The sequence below is a fragment of the Mauremys reevesii genome, linkage group 4 (genome assembly GCF_016161935.1).
Source record: "Mauremys reevesii isolate NIE-2019 linkage group 4, ASM1616193v1, whole genome shotgun sequence".
In the NCBI taxonomy this organism is placed as follows: Eukaryota; Metazoa; Chordata; order Testudines; family Geoemydidae; genus Mauremys; species Mauremys reevesii.
This window is the reverse complement of record NC_052626.1, coordinates 69,671,137-69,692,090: the sequence shown is the minus strand read 5'-3', so window position 1 is coordinate 69,692,090 and position 20,954 is coordinate 69,671,137. Positions and strand designations below refer to the sequence as shown.

The following is a 20,954-nucleotide window of genomic DNA, read 5'->3' as shown; positions in this document are numbered from 1 at the left end:
CGGCAAGCCGATTTTTTTTTTCAGTGTAGACATACTCTATGTCATCTAACTGCTCATAAGATAAATACCATGATGGTGAAAATGCCTGTATCCTGTCTATGCCTCAGTATCCACTTTTGCTACCACCAGTGAACGTGCACCAGTGGTGAATTATAGGAATAATTTTTCCTACCGTGACATAGCCTACATCTTTTTCATAAAGCAGTTTCACTCCACATGAAACAAATCATTTTTAAAGGTGACCTGCTTGTAGAGAGATGTATAGCCAGAACACACAAGCCAAATCTTGTTTGGTTTAAAAAAAATGTTTTTATTAAAAAAGCAAATGTATAATAAATTAAAGCTCTATTTCATTATATTTTAACTGCATGTGTATCTTTCTAGCTGAAAGAAAAAAACATCTCTGCCAAGTAAAAGAGAGAGAATTTAACTGTATAAATATTTGATAATTCTCCACTGCTTTGTCATTGCATTTTTTTCTAAATGGGTTTCACTTCTGTAGGACCTAGAAAATAATTAGTTCTGTCTACAGCTGAGCCAGCAGGGGGAATATTAATTAATTATATTCTTAGAGCTGTACTGTCATTATCAGTGATGGTGCTTCATGATATGAACAGAACCAGGGTAGCATGTCCTTGGGGGAGAATATCAGTGCCTGTAAAATAGAGACCTAATCTTGCAAATGCATATCACCAGCCTCAGTACTTATTATTGTGAGTTTTAGTCCAGTTGCTTCAACAGGAACAGCAAATGACAGTAAGGTCTTGCAGTATACATTCAATAGTCAACATGGTTTCTGTAAAGGGAAATCGTGTCTTACTAATCTATTAGAGTTCTTTGAAGGGGTCAACAAACATGTGGACAAGGGGGATCCGGTGGACATAGTGTACTTAGATTTCCAGAAAGCCTTTGACAAGGTCCCTCACCAAAGGCTCTTATGTAAATTAAGCTGTCATGGTATAAAAGGAAAGGTCCTTTCATGGATTGAGAACTGGTTAAAGGACAGGGAACAAAGGGTAGGAATTAATGGTAAATTCTCAGAATGGAGAGGGGTAACTAGTGGTGTTCCCCAAGGGTCAGTCCTAGGACCAATCCTATTCAATTTATTCATAAATGATCTGGAGAAAGGGGTAAACAGTGAGGTGGCAAAGTTTGCAGATGATACTAAACTACTCAAGATAGTTAAGACCAAAGCAGATTGTGAAGAACTTCAAAAAGATCTCACAAAACTAGGTGACTGGGCAACAAAATGGCAAATGAAATTTAATGTGGATAAATGTAAAGTAATGCACATTGGAAAAAATAACCCCAACTATACATACAACATGATGGGGGCTAATTTAGCTACAACGAGTCAGGAAAAAGATCTTGGAGTTATCGTGGATAGTTCTCTGAAGATGTCCACACAGTGTGCAGAGGCGGTCAAAAAAGCAAACAGGATGTTAGGAATCATTAAAAAGGGGATAGAGAATAAGACTGAGAATATATTATTGCCCTTATATAAATCCATGGTACGCCCACATCTTGAATACTGTGTACAGATGTGGTCTCCTCACCTCAAAAAAGATATTCTAGCACTAGAAAAGGTTCAGAAAAGAGCAACTAAAAAGATTAGGGGTTTAGAGAGGGTCCCATATGAGGAAAGATTAAAGAGGCTAGGACTCTTCAGTTTGGAAAAGAGGAGACTAAGGGGGGACATGATAGAGGTATATAAAATCATGAGTGATGTTGAGAAAGTGGATAAGGAAAAGTTATTTACTTATTCCCATAATACAAGAACTAGGGTCACCAAATGAAATTAATAGGCAGCAGGTTTAAAACAAATAAAAGGAAGTTCTTCTTCACGCAGCGCACAGTCAACTTGTGGAACTCCTTACCTGAGGAGGTTGTGAAGGCTAGGACTATAACAATGTTTAAAAGGGGACTGGATAAATTCATGGTGGCTAAGTCCATAAATGGCTATTAGCCAGGATGGGTAAGAATGGTGTCCCTAGCCTCTGTTTGTCAGAGGATAGAGATGGATGGCAGGAGAGAGATCACTTGATCATTGCCTGTTAGGTTTACTCCCTCAGGGGCACCTGGCATTGGCCACTGTCGGTAGACAGATACTGGGCTAGATGGACCTTTGGTCTGACCCGGTACGGCCTTTCTTATGTTCTTCAAATACACATCCTTTACAAAGGCTACTCCAGGGGCTTTGGGTAGGGAAAGCCATAGACTATGTACAGTTGGCCAGCTGTTTACCAAAGAAACTTTTCTAATTTATTTAGAAACTAAAACTATAACTGGCTCGCTCTCCCCTTGTACCAGTACCTTCTACTTAGGCATGATGTTTCTCAACTTTTAAAAAAAGTATCTTTTATACAGAATGATATTTTTATTAGAAGCTTTGATTAAGAAACACAAAAGTTAAAACCAACATATCAATCTTTCCAGACAACTTTCTTTTTTAAAAAAAATGGCAATGCATGATATGGTGGGAAAGAATTTGGACAGGCAAATTATGCCAGAGAAATGGGCTTTGATCTGGAGATGAGGACCATCAACCTTAGTTTGTAGTATAAAAAAATAAAATTTCTTTAAGATATTTTTTCAGTGGTACCTCACACCAGTCTAGTTAAAAAATAGAGACTGAATGAGGATAAATATTGGAGAAATTGTTGTGAAAAAAAGATTGTATGCATATGCAGTGGACATGTTGTTTAAAAAAAAAAAAAAGCCACAACATTTATGTACCCAGCAAAATAAAGGACAAATAGATACTCAGGTCTTTGGTTACCATTTATTAATACTCAAAATATCTTCTCCTGAAAAACAGCAGACCTGTACAATTTTTTTGAATATTAACATTTGATAGATACCCCTGGTTTGAGAAATATGAGTAGAGTCAATAGTTTCATTCCATTTAATAAAATAACCAAAAACAACATTCCCAGGTGATGTAAAGAGGGTCACTCTGTAATATTGGAAGGCCCTGCTAAATAGAGAAATGTTATGATTATATTACTATATGATGTTTCTCTAAACAAAATGATAAGTTCAGTGTTGTAATTATTAATTTTTTCATTTTTAATATTTACATGTAGATCTATTAAAGCTTCCCAAATAAGTAGTTATAAAAGAAATCACAGAATCATTAAGGAGATGAAATTTAATTTGCAATTTTCTAAGTGGAGATTTCAAACTTTGGAGGATTTTTAAAAATGTGAACTATTAAAAAAAACATAACTACATGACCATGGCAATTAAATGAATTGCTATAACTCCTTTACTGCCAAATTGTATGCTAGGTATGTGGAGCAAAATGAATCTCTACTGCCGCCTCACATATTTGGTAATGTACATCAACACGGAAGTGCCATCATAAAACAATGCTACCTTAGGAGTGTATGGCTGAGGGGCTTTTTTTGTGGCATGTTCAATATTTGTTTGCTTTTTCAAATCTAGCTCAGAGTTATAGCAGCCAGAAGTTTTTACCTTCTGTAGGCTTTACTATCCAGTAGTTCTTGATGGTCTATGAGGAATGAGTTGTTCTGTTTGTCTCTTTCTTCCACAATTATCTCTAGACTTTCTTCCATGTTGGTCCCTGTATATGGAATGCCCTTCCTGAGTTGGTCCATAAAGCCGCTACCCTCTCTCTTCATATGGGATACCAGCCAAAGTCCATTGAAGTCAATGGTTGTCTTTCCAACTTCAAAGGGCTTTGGATCAGGCTCTTCAATACCTCCTGAAGATCCATGTCTTCCACAATACCTATAAGAAACTTACTAATTAATAAGGCTCCGTGTTTGTCATGGAGGTTACAGAAATCATGGATTCCATGACTTTCCGTGACTTCTGCAGCAGCCGGTGTGCCTGGCCCAGGGGCTGTCTGAGCAGTCACACCGGCTGCTGCTGGGGCAGTCTCGAGCCCCCCCAGCAGCAGGAGTTTCTGTGTGGGGAGGCTCAGGACTGGGGATTGGGGTAATGCTTACCTGTGGGGGGCTCCCTGGACGGACGACAGGAACTCCCTTCCCTCAGCTCCTAGCTCCATGTGCTGCCTCAACCCACAGACACTGCGCCTACCGCTCCCATTGGCCGTGGTTCCCAGCAAATGGGAGCTGCAGAACTGGGGTTTGGGGCGGAACAGAGGTAACACATAGAGCTTGGGGCTGGAGGTTGCTGCTTCCCAGGAGCCAGGTAGGGAACCTGTCCCAGCCCCGCCAAACTCCCCTCCCACTCCCCAAGAACCCGTGGTGCCCCTCAGGCTGCCCTCCCCACGCTGAGCACCCGTGGCGCATCCCCCACCATGAGCACCTGCAGCGGACCCCACCCCAAGCACCTGCAGCCCCCTCTGGTCTGCGTCCCCTCCCCCCCCCCCGAGCTGTCTCCCCTCCCCCCAAGTTTTAGTCAGGGGTATATAGTAAAAGTCATGGACAGATCACAGGCAGCGAATTTTTGTTTACTGCCCATGACCTGTCCATGACTTTTGCTAAAAATATCTGTGACTAAAACATAGCCTTAGATCTTCTACATGTCCATTTTATTTAACTATTTTTACCCCCCAAAAAATCTGCTCCATCATGCTGTGTACTTCTCTTTGCTGAATAACTGCATATTCCTGTTGATATCTCCTAGGTCCTTCCTCCCAGCCCCTCCCTACTAGCTTGTTATCCCCGTTTTTAGGTCTGGTTTGAAATTAGTTTGCCAACTCCCCAGGGTATATTATATTTTATTTTTTATAATTTAAAAAAAATTGTAGAATCCGGTAATTAATGACAGTTGAAGTAAAGAATAAAGCCCTAATGATGGTAATTCCTGCTTGGTTGACCTAATCTTACCTTTAAGGCTGGCCAAGCACACCTTACTTCTGATACTCATTTTAACTACTTAAAGGTTTTCTGAACTGCTCAAATACCAAGTTAACACTCAGAACTAATATACTAAGAAATAACAGTGACAACATGAACAACATTCCATGCTTTGTGATACTGGTTATGAGAATATTTTCTTCTCCCAATTTCAGGTTGGGTGGGACTATATCTGCATACAAGATAGTGCCAGACGAAATTGAAGAAATCAAGGTACAGTATTACTATTGTCTTTCAACACTGGAAGTGTTTTGCTGGGGAGAATTCCTAAGGTGTTACATGAAAAAGCCCTCCTCCCTTCTTTTGTGCTTTGGAATGCATAGTGTGTGTATGGCCTTCTCTTAATACCCTACCTGATAAATACTGGAAATGGTAAAAAATAATTTTAAATATTGAATAGATGACCTGACTGCCATTTGGAGCAGTCTCTAAAATTAAAAACAGCATGAAAATAAAAATGCATTTTTGTCCTTTTTATACATTTTAAAGTCCTTTTTTGTCACTGAGCATGACAGATTATATTTGCTATATTCATCTATCTATATCGCCACAGGGCAAAAACATAGTTTTAATCAACCTGACAGAATCTAAAAGACTCAATAAGGTTTTTCCCTTCTAATTTCTGACTTGATACCTTTATTGAAACTGATTGGGGTATTTTATAGTACAACAATTTTAATCAGGCTTTATAGTTTGTGGCCAGAATTTTAAAACATGACTGCCTAAAGTTAGGTTCCGAAATCCATATTTAGGCACCTTAATAGAACTGACCTGGTTTTGAAAGGTGCTGAGCACCTTCAGCTCTCATTGACTTTAGCAGGATGTGTTGATGCTTAGCAATAGCACCTATATAATTCACGCCATTTATGTTTACAGATTCCGGAGCCTAACTTTAGACATCTGACTTTGAAAATGTTGGCCTAATTTTTTTAACATTTTAGAAATACGTAGGCTTGGAAGGATTAGTTTTTTATCAGTAAATTCGGTAAGCATTGATTTCACTGTACACACCCAAACCAAAGAAAAATATTTCCATTGATAATCAAAATTTACAGATTGGAAAGGTGAGAAAAATGCAGCTTGAGAACTTATTGGAGTTTGATTTAAGGATATTTATTTTGTATATTTTGACATGCGATGTTGACAGTTTCTGATTTAATGGCTATAAAACTTTAATTTTTAATCTTGACATCCACTTCCATTCAATAATTAAAATAAACGATCACCCCCACCCCTTCCCACAAGACCTATTGTCAAAATGGAGAGGGCTGCACTGTGGGATAGCTATCCTCAGTGCGCTGCTCTCATCGGTGATGGAAGTGCTGCAAATGTGAATACACTCCGATGCCTGTGGAAGTGAGTACATAAATCAGCGCTTTTCTTTCACCGGTTCACTATCAGCATTGAAACTGATAGCTTGAGTGTTCTTGCAGTAAAGAGAGGAAATTTATTCTCTCTGAAGTCCTCCTATAAAAGGAGGCAGAAAACAGAGGGTAATGGGAGAAGAAAACAGGAGAAAGAAGAGAGGATAAACAGAAAAACAGAAGTGATTAAACATATAAAGGGTTGTGATGGTTCTCCAAGTACTTGGGTCTGTGACACCCCTTGCTATCCCTGCTTCCAGCGTCACAAAGTCCTGCTTGAGGTAACTGGATGTAGGCTCCCTAAAACCACCAGCTTTTCAGTCACTTAAGCACTCTCTTGTGGGCTATGCCAGCCCTTTCTTTGCCTTGCAGGTTAACAAGAGGTGGACCCACTCCCCAAGTCCCCTCAAATCAGTCCCCTGTGATTTCCATCCCCTGACACTGAATCCTAAAAGCAGTGTAACCCCATTTTACCAGATTTACCTTAAATCACTCCTCCTGTATAACACACAACAATTGTAAAGAAACAAAAGAAGGTTTATTTAAGAAAGAGTAGCGATTCCACTAGAAACAAGAGAGGGTGATGGGAAAAAGTGGTTACAATACAAAACAAAATAAGAAGACATGAACTAGGGCCTACACTTATTAATATTTACCTTTCCTACATAATAAAGTAGTTCCCCCCCCAAAGTTCAGAGCTGGCTGGCTTCAGAGAAACCAGGGTCCAATCTTTCATGAAAAAACACCCCTGCTCAATAGGCTGTCTATCAGTGAACAGATCCAGAGTGCCTCTCCCTGCTCAGTGTTATGCTGAAATAGTTCTTTGTCTTTATTCATAGATTGGGTGATCCCTAGTCTGCTCTAATGTTCCTTTTTTTACCTCCAAGTGGTTTTGATTGTTTGCAGGTGTTTTGATGGTTTTCCATTGACTGTTCTGGGATGGGGGAAGGGTGGGCAATTGAACAATAATCAGATTGCCCTTTACTAGCCTTATAGAGTGATCCCTGCTCCCTGATGGGCAAAAGAAGCGGGTTTTCTCAGTAACAATACTAATTATGAAAAATGAAGAAGAAAATTGGGGACAAAACTTACAGAAGGCGTGCCTCAAGCTTGAAAGCTTCTCCAGGTTTTCCAGTATAAGTGTTAGGTTGACCTCTTACACAGCTCAAAGTAGTTTGTGAGGAAAATACCATCCTATTGACTTTTGAATTCAATAACTTGAATATCAGATATGGTAAACAGAGACCTCCACTATGTCACTGACTTCATGGAGGAAGAGAAGCCATCTCAGCCTTGATTATCCTCAAGGTTGAAAAGTATCTTTATGAGATTAGTAATAATATATGTTCTTCTTCGAGTGATTGCTCATATGCATTCCAGTTAGGTGTGCGCGCGCCGCGTGCACGCTCGTCGGAAGATTTTTACCCTAGCAACACTCGGTGGGTCGGCTGGGCGCCCCCTGGAGTGGCGCCGCTATAGCGCTAGATATATACCCCTGCCGACCCATCCGCCCCTCAGTTCCTTCTTACCACCCGTGACGGTCATTGGAACAGTGGAGTGCGGCACTGCTGACCTCCACAGCCCTAGCTTCTCACTTGTTTTCTCTACATAGTTGTTGTATATAGTTTGATTAGTATAGTTAGATTTAGTTAATAGTTTAGTTGTAGTTAGTATATAGTTACTCAGGGAAATTGGGGGGCTAGCCCCTTCTTTTTCCCCCAGCCCGGTGTGGGCCCATGCCCAAGGCACCGGGATTTAAGCCGTGCTCGGCCTGCCAGAAGCCGATGCCGGTTGGAGACCCTCACGATTCTTGCCTGCGGTGCTTAGGAGAGTCTCACCTTCCAGATAAGTGCCGCATTTGCAAGTCTTTCAAGCCGAGGACAAAAAAGGAGCGGGACTCTTGCTTGAAGCAGCTCCTAATGGAGTCGGCACTTAGCCCTGCGGTGCCAGCACCGGCCGCTCCACAGTCAGCTTCGGTGCGGAGTGCGCCTGCGGTTCCAGTTCGTTCCGGTACCGAGGTCCAGCGGAAACAACAGCCGGCACCGGCTCCCTGGCACCATTCCCTTTCTCCGTCAGGAAAACGCAAGGCGGCACCGACCTCGACCAAGAAGGTCTCTGCACCTGGGCCTGTCGCCCGACCTCCGGCACCGGCACCTACGCCTCCGGCACCGACAGCGCAACTTCCTAGCGCTGTACCATTGACTCTGGCACCGCGAGGGCTGTCGAGTCCGGTACCAACTTGCTCCCCGGTGCACACCGTGGTCGAGCTCGCTCTCCCGTCGATGCCTGAGACTTTTTCGACGGCAAGAGAGCTTATAGCATTGACGGAGCCAACGCAACCTCAACCCCCGGCGCCGCCAGTGCGGGTTATTAAATCAGCGGGCAAGCCGGCCATAATGAGGCCTCCTTCCCCTGGGTGACAGGACAGACGTTACTCCAGGTCTCGGTCCCAGAGACGTTCCCGTTCACGCCGCTCCCGATCTCGACACCACTCGCAGTCCCGGTACCGCTCTCCTTCGCGGTACCGGTCGTACTCGCGGAGACGGTCCCGGTCTCTGGACAGGCGATATCGGCACCGATCCGGTTCTCGGTACTGCTCTCGGTACCACTGCTCCTGCAGCCGCTCTCACCGTCGGGACTTGAGATCCCAGTCGACCTCCCGGCACCGGCACGGTAGATGGTCCCGGTCTCACTCCCGGCTCCGTGAAGAGCGGCACCGCTCCCCGGCACCGTCCAGGGACAGAACGGCAGCGTCGGCGGCTCAGTCGCACAGTCTCTCGGCACCGCCTTGGCCTTCGAGACAGCCATCCGTCTCCTCCCAGGCCGACAGTGCAGCTGGCCAGCGCACCGAGCCTCAAGGTCAGGACCAAGATCCTCCTCAATGGGCCTTCTGGACTCCGTGGGCATACCACGAGACACAAGGAGCCCCCTTTGCCACTCAGCGCTCCAGGCCCGCCGACCACCGAGCGCCTGAGGCCACGGTCAGCAGACCTCCTCCCACTGCTGAGGAAGAGGTGCTACTGACGTCCGCGGATGCTGAGCCTCCTCCTGTTGATGAAGCTCCTCAGCAGCTCTCTGAGCCTCCGCAGGACACTTTGGTCCCCGGCCTGTCATCCTCTTCCTCCCCGGATGAAGCTGTGGCAGGGACATCCGCCTCGGGCCCTCCTCCGATTGACCTTCGGGCCCATCAGGACTTGTTGCGGCGGGTGGCCGAGAACATAAACCTGCCGATTGAGGAGGTGGCGGAAGACGACGACCCAGTCGTGAATATAATCTCGGCGGATGCGCCTCTTCGGGTAGCCCTGCCGTTTATCCGCACTATTCAGCGGACTGCGGATACCATATGGCAGTCGCCGGCTTCCATCCCTCCGACCGCCTGGGGAGTGGAAAGGAAGTACATGGTCCCATCCAAGAGCTATGAGTAACTCTACACTCACCCTGCTCCATGCTCGTTGGTGGTCCAATCGGTCAAGGACCGTGAACGCCATGGCCAACAAGCGCCGGCGCCTAAGTCCAAGGAGGCGCGGCGCATGGACCTTTTAGGCCGCAAGGTCTACTCAGCCGGTGGCCTTCAGTTACGGGTTGCCAGTCAACTGGCTCTCCTGAGCAGATACACCTTTAACACCTTGGTGTCTCTGTCTAAATTCACCGAGCTTGTGCCACAGGAATCCCGTCCTGAGTTCACGGCCCTTTTGGAGGAGGGTAAGAAAGCGTCCCGGTCGGCCCTCCAAGCCTCTCTGGACTCGGCAGATTCAGGAGCCAGGACCTTGGCCTCTGGGGTAACCATGAGGCGCATTTCGTGGCTCCAGGCCTCGACGCTCCCGCCGGAGGTACAGCAGACAATTCAGGACTTGCCTTTTGACGGCCAAGGTCTCTTTTCGGAGAAGACTGACCCAAGGCTGCAGACCCTTAAGGATGGTTGCGTCATGATCCGTTCCCTGGGCATGCACACCCCGGTGACCCAGAGGAGGTCCTTCTGGCCCCAACCATACCGTCCTTACAACCAGCCCAGGCCGCGACCGGACAATAGGCGCAGGGGCAGAGTGAACCGGCACAGACAGTCAGGCAATCAGGGGAACCAGTCCCAACTACCCTCGAAACCTGCTTCAGGGCCTAAGCAGAACATTTGATGGGACGCCCGAGGACGGCCCACCAGTTTCGTTACCGGATCCTTCCCCGTTATTTTACAACCGTCTCTCCCAATTCCTACCGGCTTGGTCCCAGATAACATCAGACAGCTGGGTACTTCGCACGGTGCAATCTGGTTACTGCCTCCAGTTTGTTTCACCCCCTCCCTCCCACCCACCCTACCCGTCCCTCTTCAGGGACCCCTCTCACGAGCAAGTGCTCTTGCAAGAGGTCGAGACTCTGTTGAGTTTGGGTGCCATAGAGGAAGTGCCAGAAGGCATGAGGGGCAGGGGTTTTTACTCCCGCTACTTCCTGATCCCCAAGGCGAAGGGAGGTCTGCGTCCAATCCTAGACCTCAGAGAGCTCAACAGATTTCTGGTGAAGCTCAAGTTCCGCATGGTGACCTGGGGGACCATTATCCCCTCCCTGGATCCGGGAGACTGGTTTGCCACCCTCGATATGAAGGACGCGTACTTATATCGCCATTTACCCTCCTCATCGACGCTACCTTCGCTTTGTCGTCAACCACCAGCACTACCAGTTCACGGTGCTCCCCTTTGGCCTCTCCACGGCACCGAGGGTCTTCACCAAGTGCATGGCGGTGGTCACCGCGGCCCTCCACCGTTGTCGGATACATGTCTACCCGTATCTCGACGACTGGCTGGTCCGCGGAACGTCCCAGCAGATCATAACGCAGCAAATGTCCGTGGTCATAGGTCTTTTTCACAAGCTAGGCCTAATTATCAACTCCGAGAAGTCTATCTTGACTCCAGTGCAGAGGATAGAGTTCATTGGCGCAGTCCTGGACTCCAATCTGGCCAGAGCTTGCCTCCCTCTGCACCAGTCCATGGCTTCCATCATCCGAAGCCTGCAGTCCTTCCCGACAACAACGGTGTGCACATGCCTCAGCCTCCTAGGCCACATGGCAGCGTGCACTTTCGTGACCCTATATGCGAAGCTCCGCCTTCGCACCTTTCAAACTTGGCTAGCGTCGGTTTACCGCCCGCACAGGGACTCTATAGACACAGTGGTCACGATCCCGAGGTCAGCCCTCGACTCTCTGAACTGGTGGTTGGACCCAGAGGTGGTGTGTGCTGGAGTCCCATTCCGCCCTCCCCACCCCTCCATCACTCTGACCACAGACGCTTCGGCCATGGGGTGGGGTGCGCACCTCGGCAGCCTACACACCCAGGGCCGCTGGTCACCCCGCGAGCTGACCCTGCATATCAACATTAGGGAACTGAGAGCGGTTTGCTTGGCGTGCCAAACTTTTTGCTCCCACCTCCAAGGTCGCTGCGTGTCCGTCTTCACAGACAACACAACAGCGATGTTCTACATAAACAAGCAGGGTGGGGCACGTTCCTCCCTGCTTTGCACAGAAGCGATGCAACTGTGGGACTTCTGCATAGCCCACTCCGTACATTTAGTAGCATCGTTTCTTCTGGGAGTACACAACACGCTGGCAGACCATCTCAGCAGGTCATTCCTCTCCCACGAGTGGTCGATTCATCCCGATGTTATCCACACAGTTTTCCAGAGGTGGGGCTTTCCCCAAATAGACCTATTTGCCTCCAGAGAGAACAGGAAATGCCACCGGTTCTGCTCTTACCAGGGACGCTCCCAGGGCTCCCTATCGGACGCGTTTCTCCTGCCATGGACGGATCAACTGCTGTATGCCTTCCCGCCGTTCCCCCTCATACACCGGGTGCTGCTCAAGCTCCGGAGGGACAGGGCCCACCTCATTCTCATTGCTCCGGCGTGGCCGAGACAGCACTGGTACACCCTGCTGTTCGACCTCTCAGTGTGGGATCCCATTCCCCTCCCGTTATGGCCGGACCTCATAACACAGGACTTCGGCAGGCTTCGCCACCCAGACCTGCAGTCCCTCCACCTTACAGCTTGGCTCCTGCGAGGCTGACCCGAGCGGAGCGTGACTGTTCCGCTGCAGTGCAGCAGGTGCTGCTGGAAAGCAGGAAACCCTCCACTCGGTCAACTTACCTTGCCAAGTGGAAGCGTTTCGCACACTGGTGCGATCAGAAAGATCTGAACCCTCTCCTGGTGCCTATTCCCAAGATCTTGGACTATCTCTGGTCCCTCAAGGAGCAAGGCCTCGCGGTCTCCTCCTTGAAGGTGCACCTAGCGGCCATTTCCGCCTTTAGGCCCAGCGTAGGGGAACGATCCATCTTCTCTAATCAGATGGTTTCCCGCTTCCTGAAGGGACTAGAATGATTGTACCCACAGGTACGGCGCCCAACACCTACCTCGGATTTGAACTTGGTCTTAGCCAAGCTTATAGGAGCCCCCTTTGAGCCCTTGGCCACGTGTTCCCTTCTCTATTTGTCCTGGAAAACGGCCTTCCTCGTTGCTATTACTTCAGCAAGACGAGTCTCTGAGCTTCATGCCCTAACGGCTGACCCGCCGTATACCATCTTCCATAAGGACAAAGTGCAGCTTCGGCCACACCCCGCCTTCCTTCCTAAGGTGGTGTCGGCCTTTCATGTAAACCAGGATATCTTCCTCCCGGTTTTCTTCCCGAAGCCACACGCATCACATCGGGAACAACAGCTTCATAGCCTCGACGTGCGTAGGGTCCTCGCTTTCTATATAGAGCGAACGAAACCCTTCAGGCGTTCTCCCCAGCTCTTTGTAGCGGTAGCAGATCGCATGAAAGGCAAGCCAGTCTCTTCTCAGCGAATTTCGTCCTGGGTGACGTCATGTATCAGGACATGCTATGAGCTTGCTCAGGTTCCAGCTAGCCATCTCACCGCTCACTCTACAAGAGCACACGCCTCTTCTGCTGCCTTCCTGGCCCATGTCCCCATCCAGGACATCTGTCGAGCGGCTATCTGGTCTTCCGTTCACACCTTTGCTTCCCACTATGCATTGGTGCAACAATCCAGAGACGATGCCGCCTTTGGCTCAGCAGTCTTGCATTCTGCCACGTCTCACTCCGACCCCACCGCCTAGGTAAGGCTTGGGAATCACCTAACTGGAATGCATATGAGCAATCACTCGAAGAAGAAAAGATGGTTACTCACCGTTGTAACTGTTGTTCTTCGAGATGTGTTGCTCATATCCATTCCAGACCCGCCCTCCTACCACACTGTCGGAGTAGCCGGCAAGAAGGAACTGAGGGGCAGACGGGTCGGCAGGGGTATATATCTAGCGCTATAGCGGCGCCACTCCAGGGGGCACCCAGCCGACCCACCGAGTGTTGCTAGGGTAAAAATCTTTCGACGAGCGTGCACGCAGCGCGCGCACACCTAACTGGAATGGATAGGAGCAACACATCTCGAAGAACAACAGTTACAGCGATGAGTAACCGTCTTTTTCTAGAAGTGTTAATATGGGGTAGAAGTGTAAAAGAATTCACAAAGTGTGTATGTATGAAGTTTGTGCTTACTGTGTACCCATGTGTGCTTATAGTTTGTGCCTGACCTTGAGTGTTTACAGTGCATTTATGCTGCATATCCTCTTTTGTGGGGGTGTATATGAATGGCCATCTAGTGTGTGCATATACTTTGTGTGTGTGTACAGTGTGCATGTTATATGCTGTATACCAGAGGTTCTCAAACGTGGGGGTCGGGACCCCTCGGGGTCGCAAGGTAATTGCATGGGGAGTCACGGACTGTCAGCCTCCACCATAAACCCCGCTTTGCCTCCAGCAGTTATAATGGTGTTAAATATATTAAAAGGTGTTTTTAATTTATAAAGGGGGTCGCACTCAGAGGCTTTCTATGTGAAAGGAGTCACCAGTACAAAAGTCTGAGAATCACTGCTGTATACCCATCTCTCTATGTGTGTATAATTTGAGTTCCCATGTACTGTGTGTGTCTGCATTGCAGTTGCACTCGGTGGGTGGGGGATTGCGAGCGCTATAGCCACCCCAAAATTTGCCTTGGTCCCCCTGTAGCCACCCCATAGCAGCTGCCACTCTCCAGCCACCCAGCTCTGAAGGTGGAATGGAAAGAGTGGCAGCTGCTGGCCAGGTGCCCAGCTCCAGCAGCAACAGAGAAGTAAGCCTAGGCAGGGGGGCAAGGGTGCTAGCCCCTGTTCTGTGTTCCTGCTTGCTGGGACGTGCCACCCAGTGCAGGTGGTGGATCTGGGGATCCCCACAGTGGCCCAGACTGACCCAGTCTAGCCCAGGCTCCTGTCCGCCTCTCCCCCCCCCCCACCCCTGTGGTCACTGCTCCCCGAAGGCTCTGCTGGCCCTGGAGCCCAGTCCTCTGCCCGGGCAGCTCTTACCTGGCCCCTGCTTCCAGCATCCGACAGGGCCAGGGGGCTGGACCTTGGCGGGAAAAGAGGAGCAGAGGCAGGACCACAGGGGAAGGGGCTAAGGCCCACCTCAGCCCCCTACCAGGATGAGGCTGGTTCCACTCCTGGCTTGCATGCATATTCGTGCATATCCATTCAAGTGTCACCATCATAGGACTTAATCACATCAGACACGCCATCAGGGGCTCGTACACCTGCACATCTACCAACGTGATATATGCCATCATGTGCCAGCAATGCCCCTCTGCCATGTACATTGGCCAAACCAGACAGTCTCTACGCAAAAGAATAAATGGACACAAATCTGACATCAGGAATCATAACATTAAAAAACCAGTGGGAGAACACTTCAACCTCTCTAACCGCTCAGTGAAAGACTTGAAGGTGGCAATTTTGCAACAAAAAAACTTCAAAAACAGACTCCAAAGAGAAACTGCTGAACTCAAATTAATATGCAAATTAGATACAATTAACACTGGCCTAAACAGAGACTGGGAATGGTTGGGTCATTACACTAATTGAATCTATTTCCCTATGTTAAGTTCTCCTCACACCTTCTATGGGCCATCTTAATTATCACTTCAAAAAGTTTTTTTTCCTCCTGCTGATGATAGCTCATCTCAATTGATTAGACTTTTCCTGTTGTTATGCATACTTTCACCTTTTCATGTTCTCTGTATGTATAAATATCTCCTGTCTGTGTGTTCCATTCTATGCATCCGAAGAAGTGAGCTGTAGCTCACGAAAGCTCATGCTAAAATAAATTTGTTAGTCTTTAAGGTGCCACAAGTACTCCTGTTCTTCTGTGAGTGTGTATGTATGGGGGGCCTAGGGAAGCCTGGTGGCCCCACGAGGCCCCCAGGGCAGCCGCGTGGCAGGAGTCTGGGGTGGTCAAATTAGAAAGCAGACAGTATAAATCGTTAGTATGGCCCTCAGGGAGCTGACTGCATCGATGCACTACAGGAATATGTTGGTGATGATTGATAATACTGCACTCACAGCCTACATTATTGGTCAGAAAAGAACCAGGTCACTGACACAACAGTGGGATTCCAGCCTTCCGCTCTCTTGGTCAGAGAACAAGATGTCATCCCTGTATGTTCACAATGTAAATGGAAAGTTGTAAGTCTAAGCACACAAGATAAGCAGTCAATAAATCAGGCAAGTTGGGCCTGTGTGTTGAGGTTTTTGATTTGCTGTTGAAATCTCAGGGTAGACCATACCTAATCTGTTAATTTTGAGGTTCAACAGCAATAAAACTCTAAATTTCTTCTGTAGGAGAAGGAACCACAAGGCTATGGCAGTTAACATCCTCAACTAGAGATAACCAAAATCTCTAATGTCTGCTTCCTACCACATTGGGAGAGGAAGGAACCTGAACGTGATAGATGATTTATTGTTTGCAGTGTTGTTGTAGGCGTGTTGGTCCCAGGACAAGGTGGGTGAGGTAATATATTTGATTGGACTACCCTCTGCTGGTGAAAGAGACAAGCTTTTGAGCTACCCAGAGCTCTTCTTCAGGTCTGGGAAAGGTATTCAGGTGAAACATGTCTGACAAGTACCTATTAAACCTGTATGAGTAATGTTTTATATATATAATATACAAACCTGTTAAAAGAGTAAAATCTGCTCACCATATCAGTAGAAATGTGCACATGATTATCAATCCATTAAATAGGTTGTGCAAATTCAGTTTGCTGCATGCTAATGCTATATGGGACCATAGGAAGGAGCAGACTTATTAAGGAAATAGCTTATTGTTTAGCACAGGGTTCCTGTATGTATCATTTTATGAAGGCCTACCTCATTCAGCATGTAATGGAATGACAGCATGAAAATGCACCTTCTAAAAGTACTTTTAGTATTCCTGGGAGAGAATGTGTGCTGAGTCCTTCCCTGAAATCATCAGCTTCAATAGGCTTGGATGGTTCTGTTTGGAAACACATTTATAACTTTAGTTGACTGTCAGTTATCAGATTTCAATTGTAATACAATCAAACATGGTTCAGTTAATTTTGCTTTGCCAGCAGCAGTATGTATTATGCAATTTTCTCCAAGATAGATTAAAAAAAAACATAATATTTTATTTAAAATGTGCTAGCTTCTCTCAAATCCCAATTTCTTCTACCAGCCAAGATTATTTACCTGTTTGTCCAGCACTTAGAATAAAAAAATGAGAAAATCCTTCTGCAGAACAGGATTATCCTTTAACTTCTCAAGAATAAATAAAAATTAATAAAAAATATCAGTTTTAGCAGATTTTCATTTAATCATGTTCCACAAGAAGAGACAGTGATGATATTAGATAGGACTCTCTCATCTCCTGGAATGAAGTTTGTGATGGATTAATTAATTCAAATTGCTTTAGTTTCATTGGCTGTTTACTGGTCTTAGGTTTTTCCCTTATATGTATTATATATATTTAAATATCCACTCAACCCTCCCCCCGCCAAAAAATAAAGTTTTGTATTTTCATTTTGAAAGTGGAAAAAAGTATTCACGTGGAGTGCACTATTTAAATTCTAAGTCTACAAAGTTGCTGGTCTGTTCTGTGTTGTAGAATCAGTTTTAGCAATAATATATTTACAATTCTGTCACAGGGTGTCTGGCCCCTGTTACTTAAGTAGCTCCAGCTCCTCTGTGCTCCCACTTGGGCCAGGTAAGGGGGCAGGGCTGGACCTGAGGCATTAGATGGAGTTTGAGTGAGGGAGGACAGGCTGCAAGAAGGAACTGGCTCAGAGTGAATCAGAGAGAGGCAGGACTGCCAAAGACCGGGAGTGGAGGCAGTAAAAGCCTGAGATACAATCGGTGAAAGGAGAAACTGTTTGTTGTTTTAAGTTTGGGAATAAAACTGCATAAAAGAGATTTTGGGCAAGGTAGTGAGTCCATAGAGGAAGGCCAAAAGAGAACTTGAAGAATAGTTAGCCAAAGACTCATAGAGTAATAGCAAAAAAATGTTTAAGTACATCAGAAGCAGGAAGCCTGCTAAACAACCAGTATGGCCACTGGGCTATTGAGATGCTAAAGGAGCACTCAAGGACGATAAGGCCATTGCGGAGAAACTAAATGAATTCCTAGCATCGGTCTTCACAGCTGAGGATGTGAGGGAAATTCCCAAACCTGAGCCATTCTTTTTAGGTGACAGATCTGAGGAACTGCCCCAGATTGGTGTCATTAAAGGAGGTTTTAGAACAAATCGATAAACTAAACAGTAATAAGTCACCAGGACCAGATGGTATTCACCCAAGAGGAGAGCGGGAAAATTGCTTGTGTAGTGAACCAGCCACTTTCAGTCCCTATTCAAGCTCAAATTAATGGTGTTAAGTTTGCAAATGTCCAGGGAGATTGAAGTGTTCTCCTACTGGCTTTTGCAAACTTAACACCATTAATTTGGGCTTGAATAGGGACTGGGAGTGGCTGGCTCACTACAAAAGCATTTTTCCCTCTCTTGATACACCTCCTCATCAATTATTGGGAGTGGACCACATCCACCCTAACTGAATTGGCCTTGTCATCACTGATTTTCCACTTGTACGGTAACTCCCTTCTCTTTTTGTGCCAATATATTTATGCTTGTATCTGTAATTTGCACTTCATGCATCTGAAGAAGTGGTTTTTTTACCCACGAAAGCTTATGCCCAAATAAATCTGTTAGTTTTTAAGGTGCCACCAGAGTCCTCATTGTTTGTGTGGATACAGACTGACACGGCTACCCCTCTGATACGAAAACTTTAACACAGAGTTAAGATTGCCCAGTAGTTGCTTGTGCTCTTCCAGAACATGAAGAATGGCTAAACTTAAACCACTGGAAACGAAGGCACTCAAGAATTAAGGTAATACAAACATAAACCTATGAAAGCCAAAAAAATCAATGTTAAAGTATATGCTATCCCCTCAAGGTACTTTAACTCTGCCATCTTTGAGCAGTGCCCCAGTATTAGCACACTACCCTCACACATGCTATAAAACACTGGAAACAGAACATATGAACACTATAGGACAAAGTCTAACATTCTTTTTGCTACAGTGAAACTCAAGTTTACGTCAGGTGTAGCAAACAAGAGCTGCCTTCACTCAAGCATTGATCCTCCTCCACTCAAACCACGATAGACTTGCTAAATGTTACCTCCCCTTCTATCTTAGCCAAAGGATTCCTTCTGAAATATTCCCTTCACTAACCCCTCAGTAAGCCCTGGAGATCACTATGACATATCCCACCAGACTGCTGACAGTCCCCATGGCACCCTTGTACACCTCTGTGGACTCAACTTACAAAACTCAGTGCCGAAATGATCCATACTTTAGCCTTTGGAGTACAAATGCAACTCTTGTCATACACAATCATAGCTCTCCAAACTGCTTCAACTAATCCCTTCACTATTCAATACAGATACACCTAACGCAGTGAAGGCTGCTGGAGTGCATGTAGATAAACGCTGGATTCAAATCTGTGGGGTACAACACAAATAATGGCACATTCTCCTAGAGTTTCTTCAAGTATCCTTATTCTGGCCCTCCTCCCTGACCCACTATCAGTGGCTATTGCCAGCTCCAGGGGACAAAGTTAAGGTTTGTTTTAGGGATAGCATGTGTCTTAACTTTGTATATCCTGGTCTTCAGGGGTTTATACCCACTCTCCACATTCTGGAATGCCATGAAGCATCACTGGGCAACTTTACTTAACTCTGCATTATTGAAGTTGTGGGGCATTTAATAAAGTTTTAGGCAATAAAAAGTACTGTCCAACTAGTTCAACAGGTTCACATGATCCTGTATTTTAAAAAACAGAAAGGTGACCCATTTTGGCGCCGTGGGTTGTGGGAAGGGGGTGGAGGGTGCGGGTCATTCTGCTTCCTGTCCCAGTGCCCCGTGATGCATCGCTTCACATCCCAGCAATCCCTGTTTTTCTGTCCACGTTTGGCGCCATCTTGACTCTCTCAACGGTTTCTGTGCAGCGTGATTTCTGTGGGAAATGGAGCCCGAACTGCTGAGGAGTATGCTGACGAGTCTCGCCAGCACATCACGTTTGGCAGTTGACTATTCCTTAAGATACAAAGTGATGAGGAGTCTGACAATGATAGCGAGTCGCCTGACGCATATGACACTAAATTGCTTCTGGCATTCACGGAAATGCTCAGCACCGTGGAACGCTGCTTTTGGGCTCGGGAAACAAGCACTGAGTGGTGGGATCACATCGTCATGGAAGTCTGGGATGACGAGCTGTGGCTGCAGAACTTTCGGATGAGAAAAGCCACTTTCATGGGACTGTGTGCTGAGCTCGCCCCCACCCTGCGACGCAAGGACACGAGATTGAGAGCTGCCCTGACGGTGGAGAAGCGGGTGGCTATTGCAATCTGGAAGCTGGCAACTCCAGACAGCTACCGGTCGGTCGGGAACCAGTTTGGAGTGGGAAAGTCGACCATTGGAATCGTGTTGATGCAAGTTTGCAGGGCCATTAATCGCATCCTGCTAAGAAGAACCGTAACTCTGGGGAACATGCAGGACATTGTGGATGGCTTTGCAGAAATGGGTTTCCCTAACTGTGGAGGGGCGATAGATGGGACGCATATTCCTATTCTGGCACCACCCCTCCTAGCATCCGAGTACATTAATCGGAAGGGGTATTTCTCTGTGGTTCTCCAGGCGCTTGTGGATTACTGTGGGCGTTTCATTGTCATTAACACAGGCTGGCCTGGAAAGGTGCATGACGCACGTATCTTTCGGAACAGTGGCCTGTTCAGGAAGCTGCAGGCAGGGACTTTTTTCCCAGACCGGAAGATCACAGTAGGGGATGTTGAAATGCCCATTGTGATCCTTGGAGACCCCGCTTACCTGTTAATGCTGTGGCTCATGAAACCGTATACAGGGAAGCTTGACAGGAGCAAGGACCGGTTCAACTACAGGCTGAGATGGTGCCGAATGACTGTGGAGTGTGCTTTTGGCCGTTTAAAGGGGCGCTGGCGATCTCTGTATGGGAAGCTAGACTTGGGGGAAAGCAGCATCCCCGCGGTTATATCCGCGTGCTGTACCCTCCATAATATTTGTGAAGGGAAGGGTGAAAGATTCAGTCAGGCATGGACCTCTGAGGTTCAACGCCTGGAGGCTGAATTTGCACAGCCAGAGAGCAGGGCTACTAGAGAGGCCCAGCACAGGGCTGCAAGGATTAGGGATGCCTTGAGGGAGGAATTTGAGGCTGAAAACCAACAGTAATGTTTGGTGCCTTGTATGGGAGTGAAGTGCAGTGGTTACAATGTTAGTAGGAATCTGTGTTTCCTAAGCTGATTTGCAGTGCCTGTTTCTTTCCTGGGCTAAGGTATCTTTGACTTTCTGCAATAAT

General features: G+C 46.7%; 1 protein-coding gene across 17 annotated transcripts in view; it reads left to right on the top strand.

Moving 5' to 3' along the window:
* Window positions 1-20,954, top strand: part of GPHN (gephyrin) — a 572,379-nt gene that overhangs the window by 257,884 nt on the left and 293,541 nt on the right. For 16 of the 17 annotated variants that reach the window (XR_005597335.1, XM_039533323.1, XM_039533330.1 and 13 more), the window contains exon 3: window positions 5,006-5,063. The exons of the other annotated variant lie outside the window; for it this stretch is intronic. Coding sequence is in view for 15 of the 16 variants with exons in the window: in XM_039533323.1 (XP_039389257.1) it covers window positions 5,006-5,063 (58 nt within the window). In the remaining variant the exon portion in view is untranslated. The remainder of the gene's footprint in view (window positions 1-5,005; window positions 5,064-20,954) is intronic. 17 annotated transcript variants of the gene reach the window in all.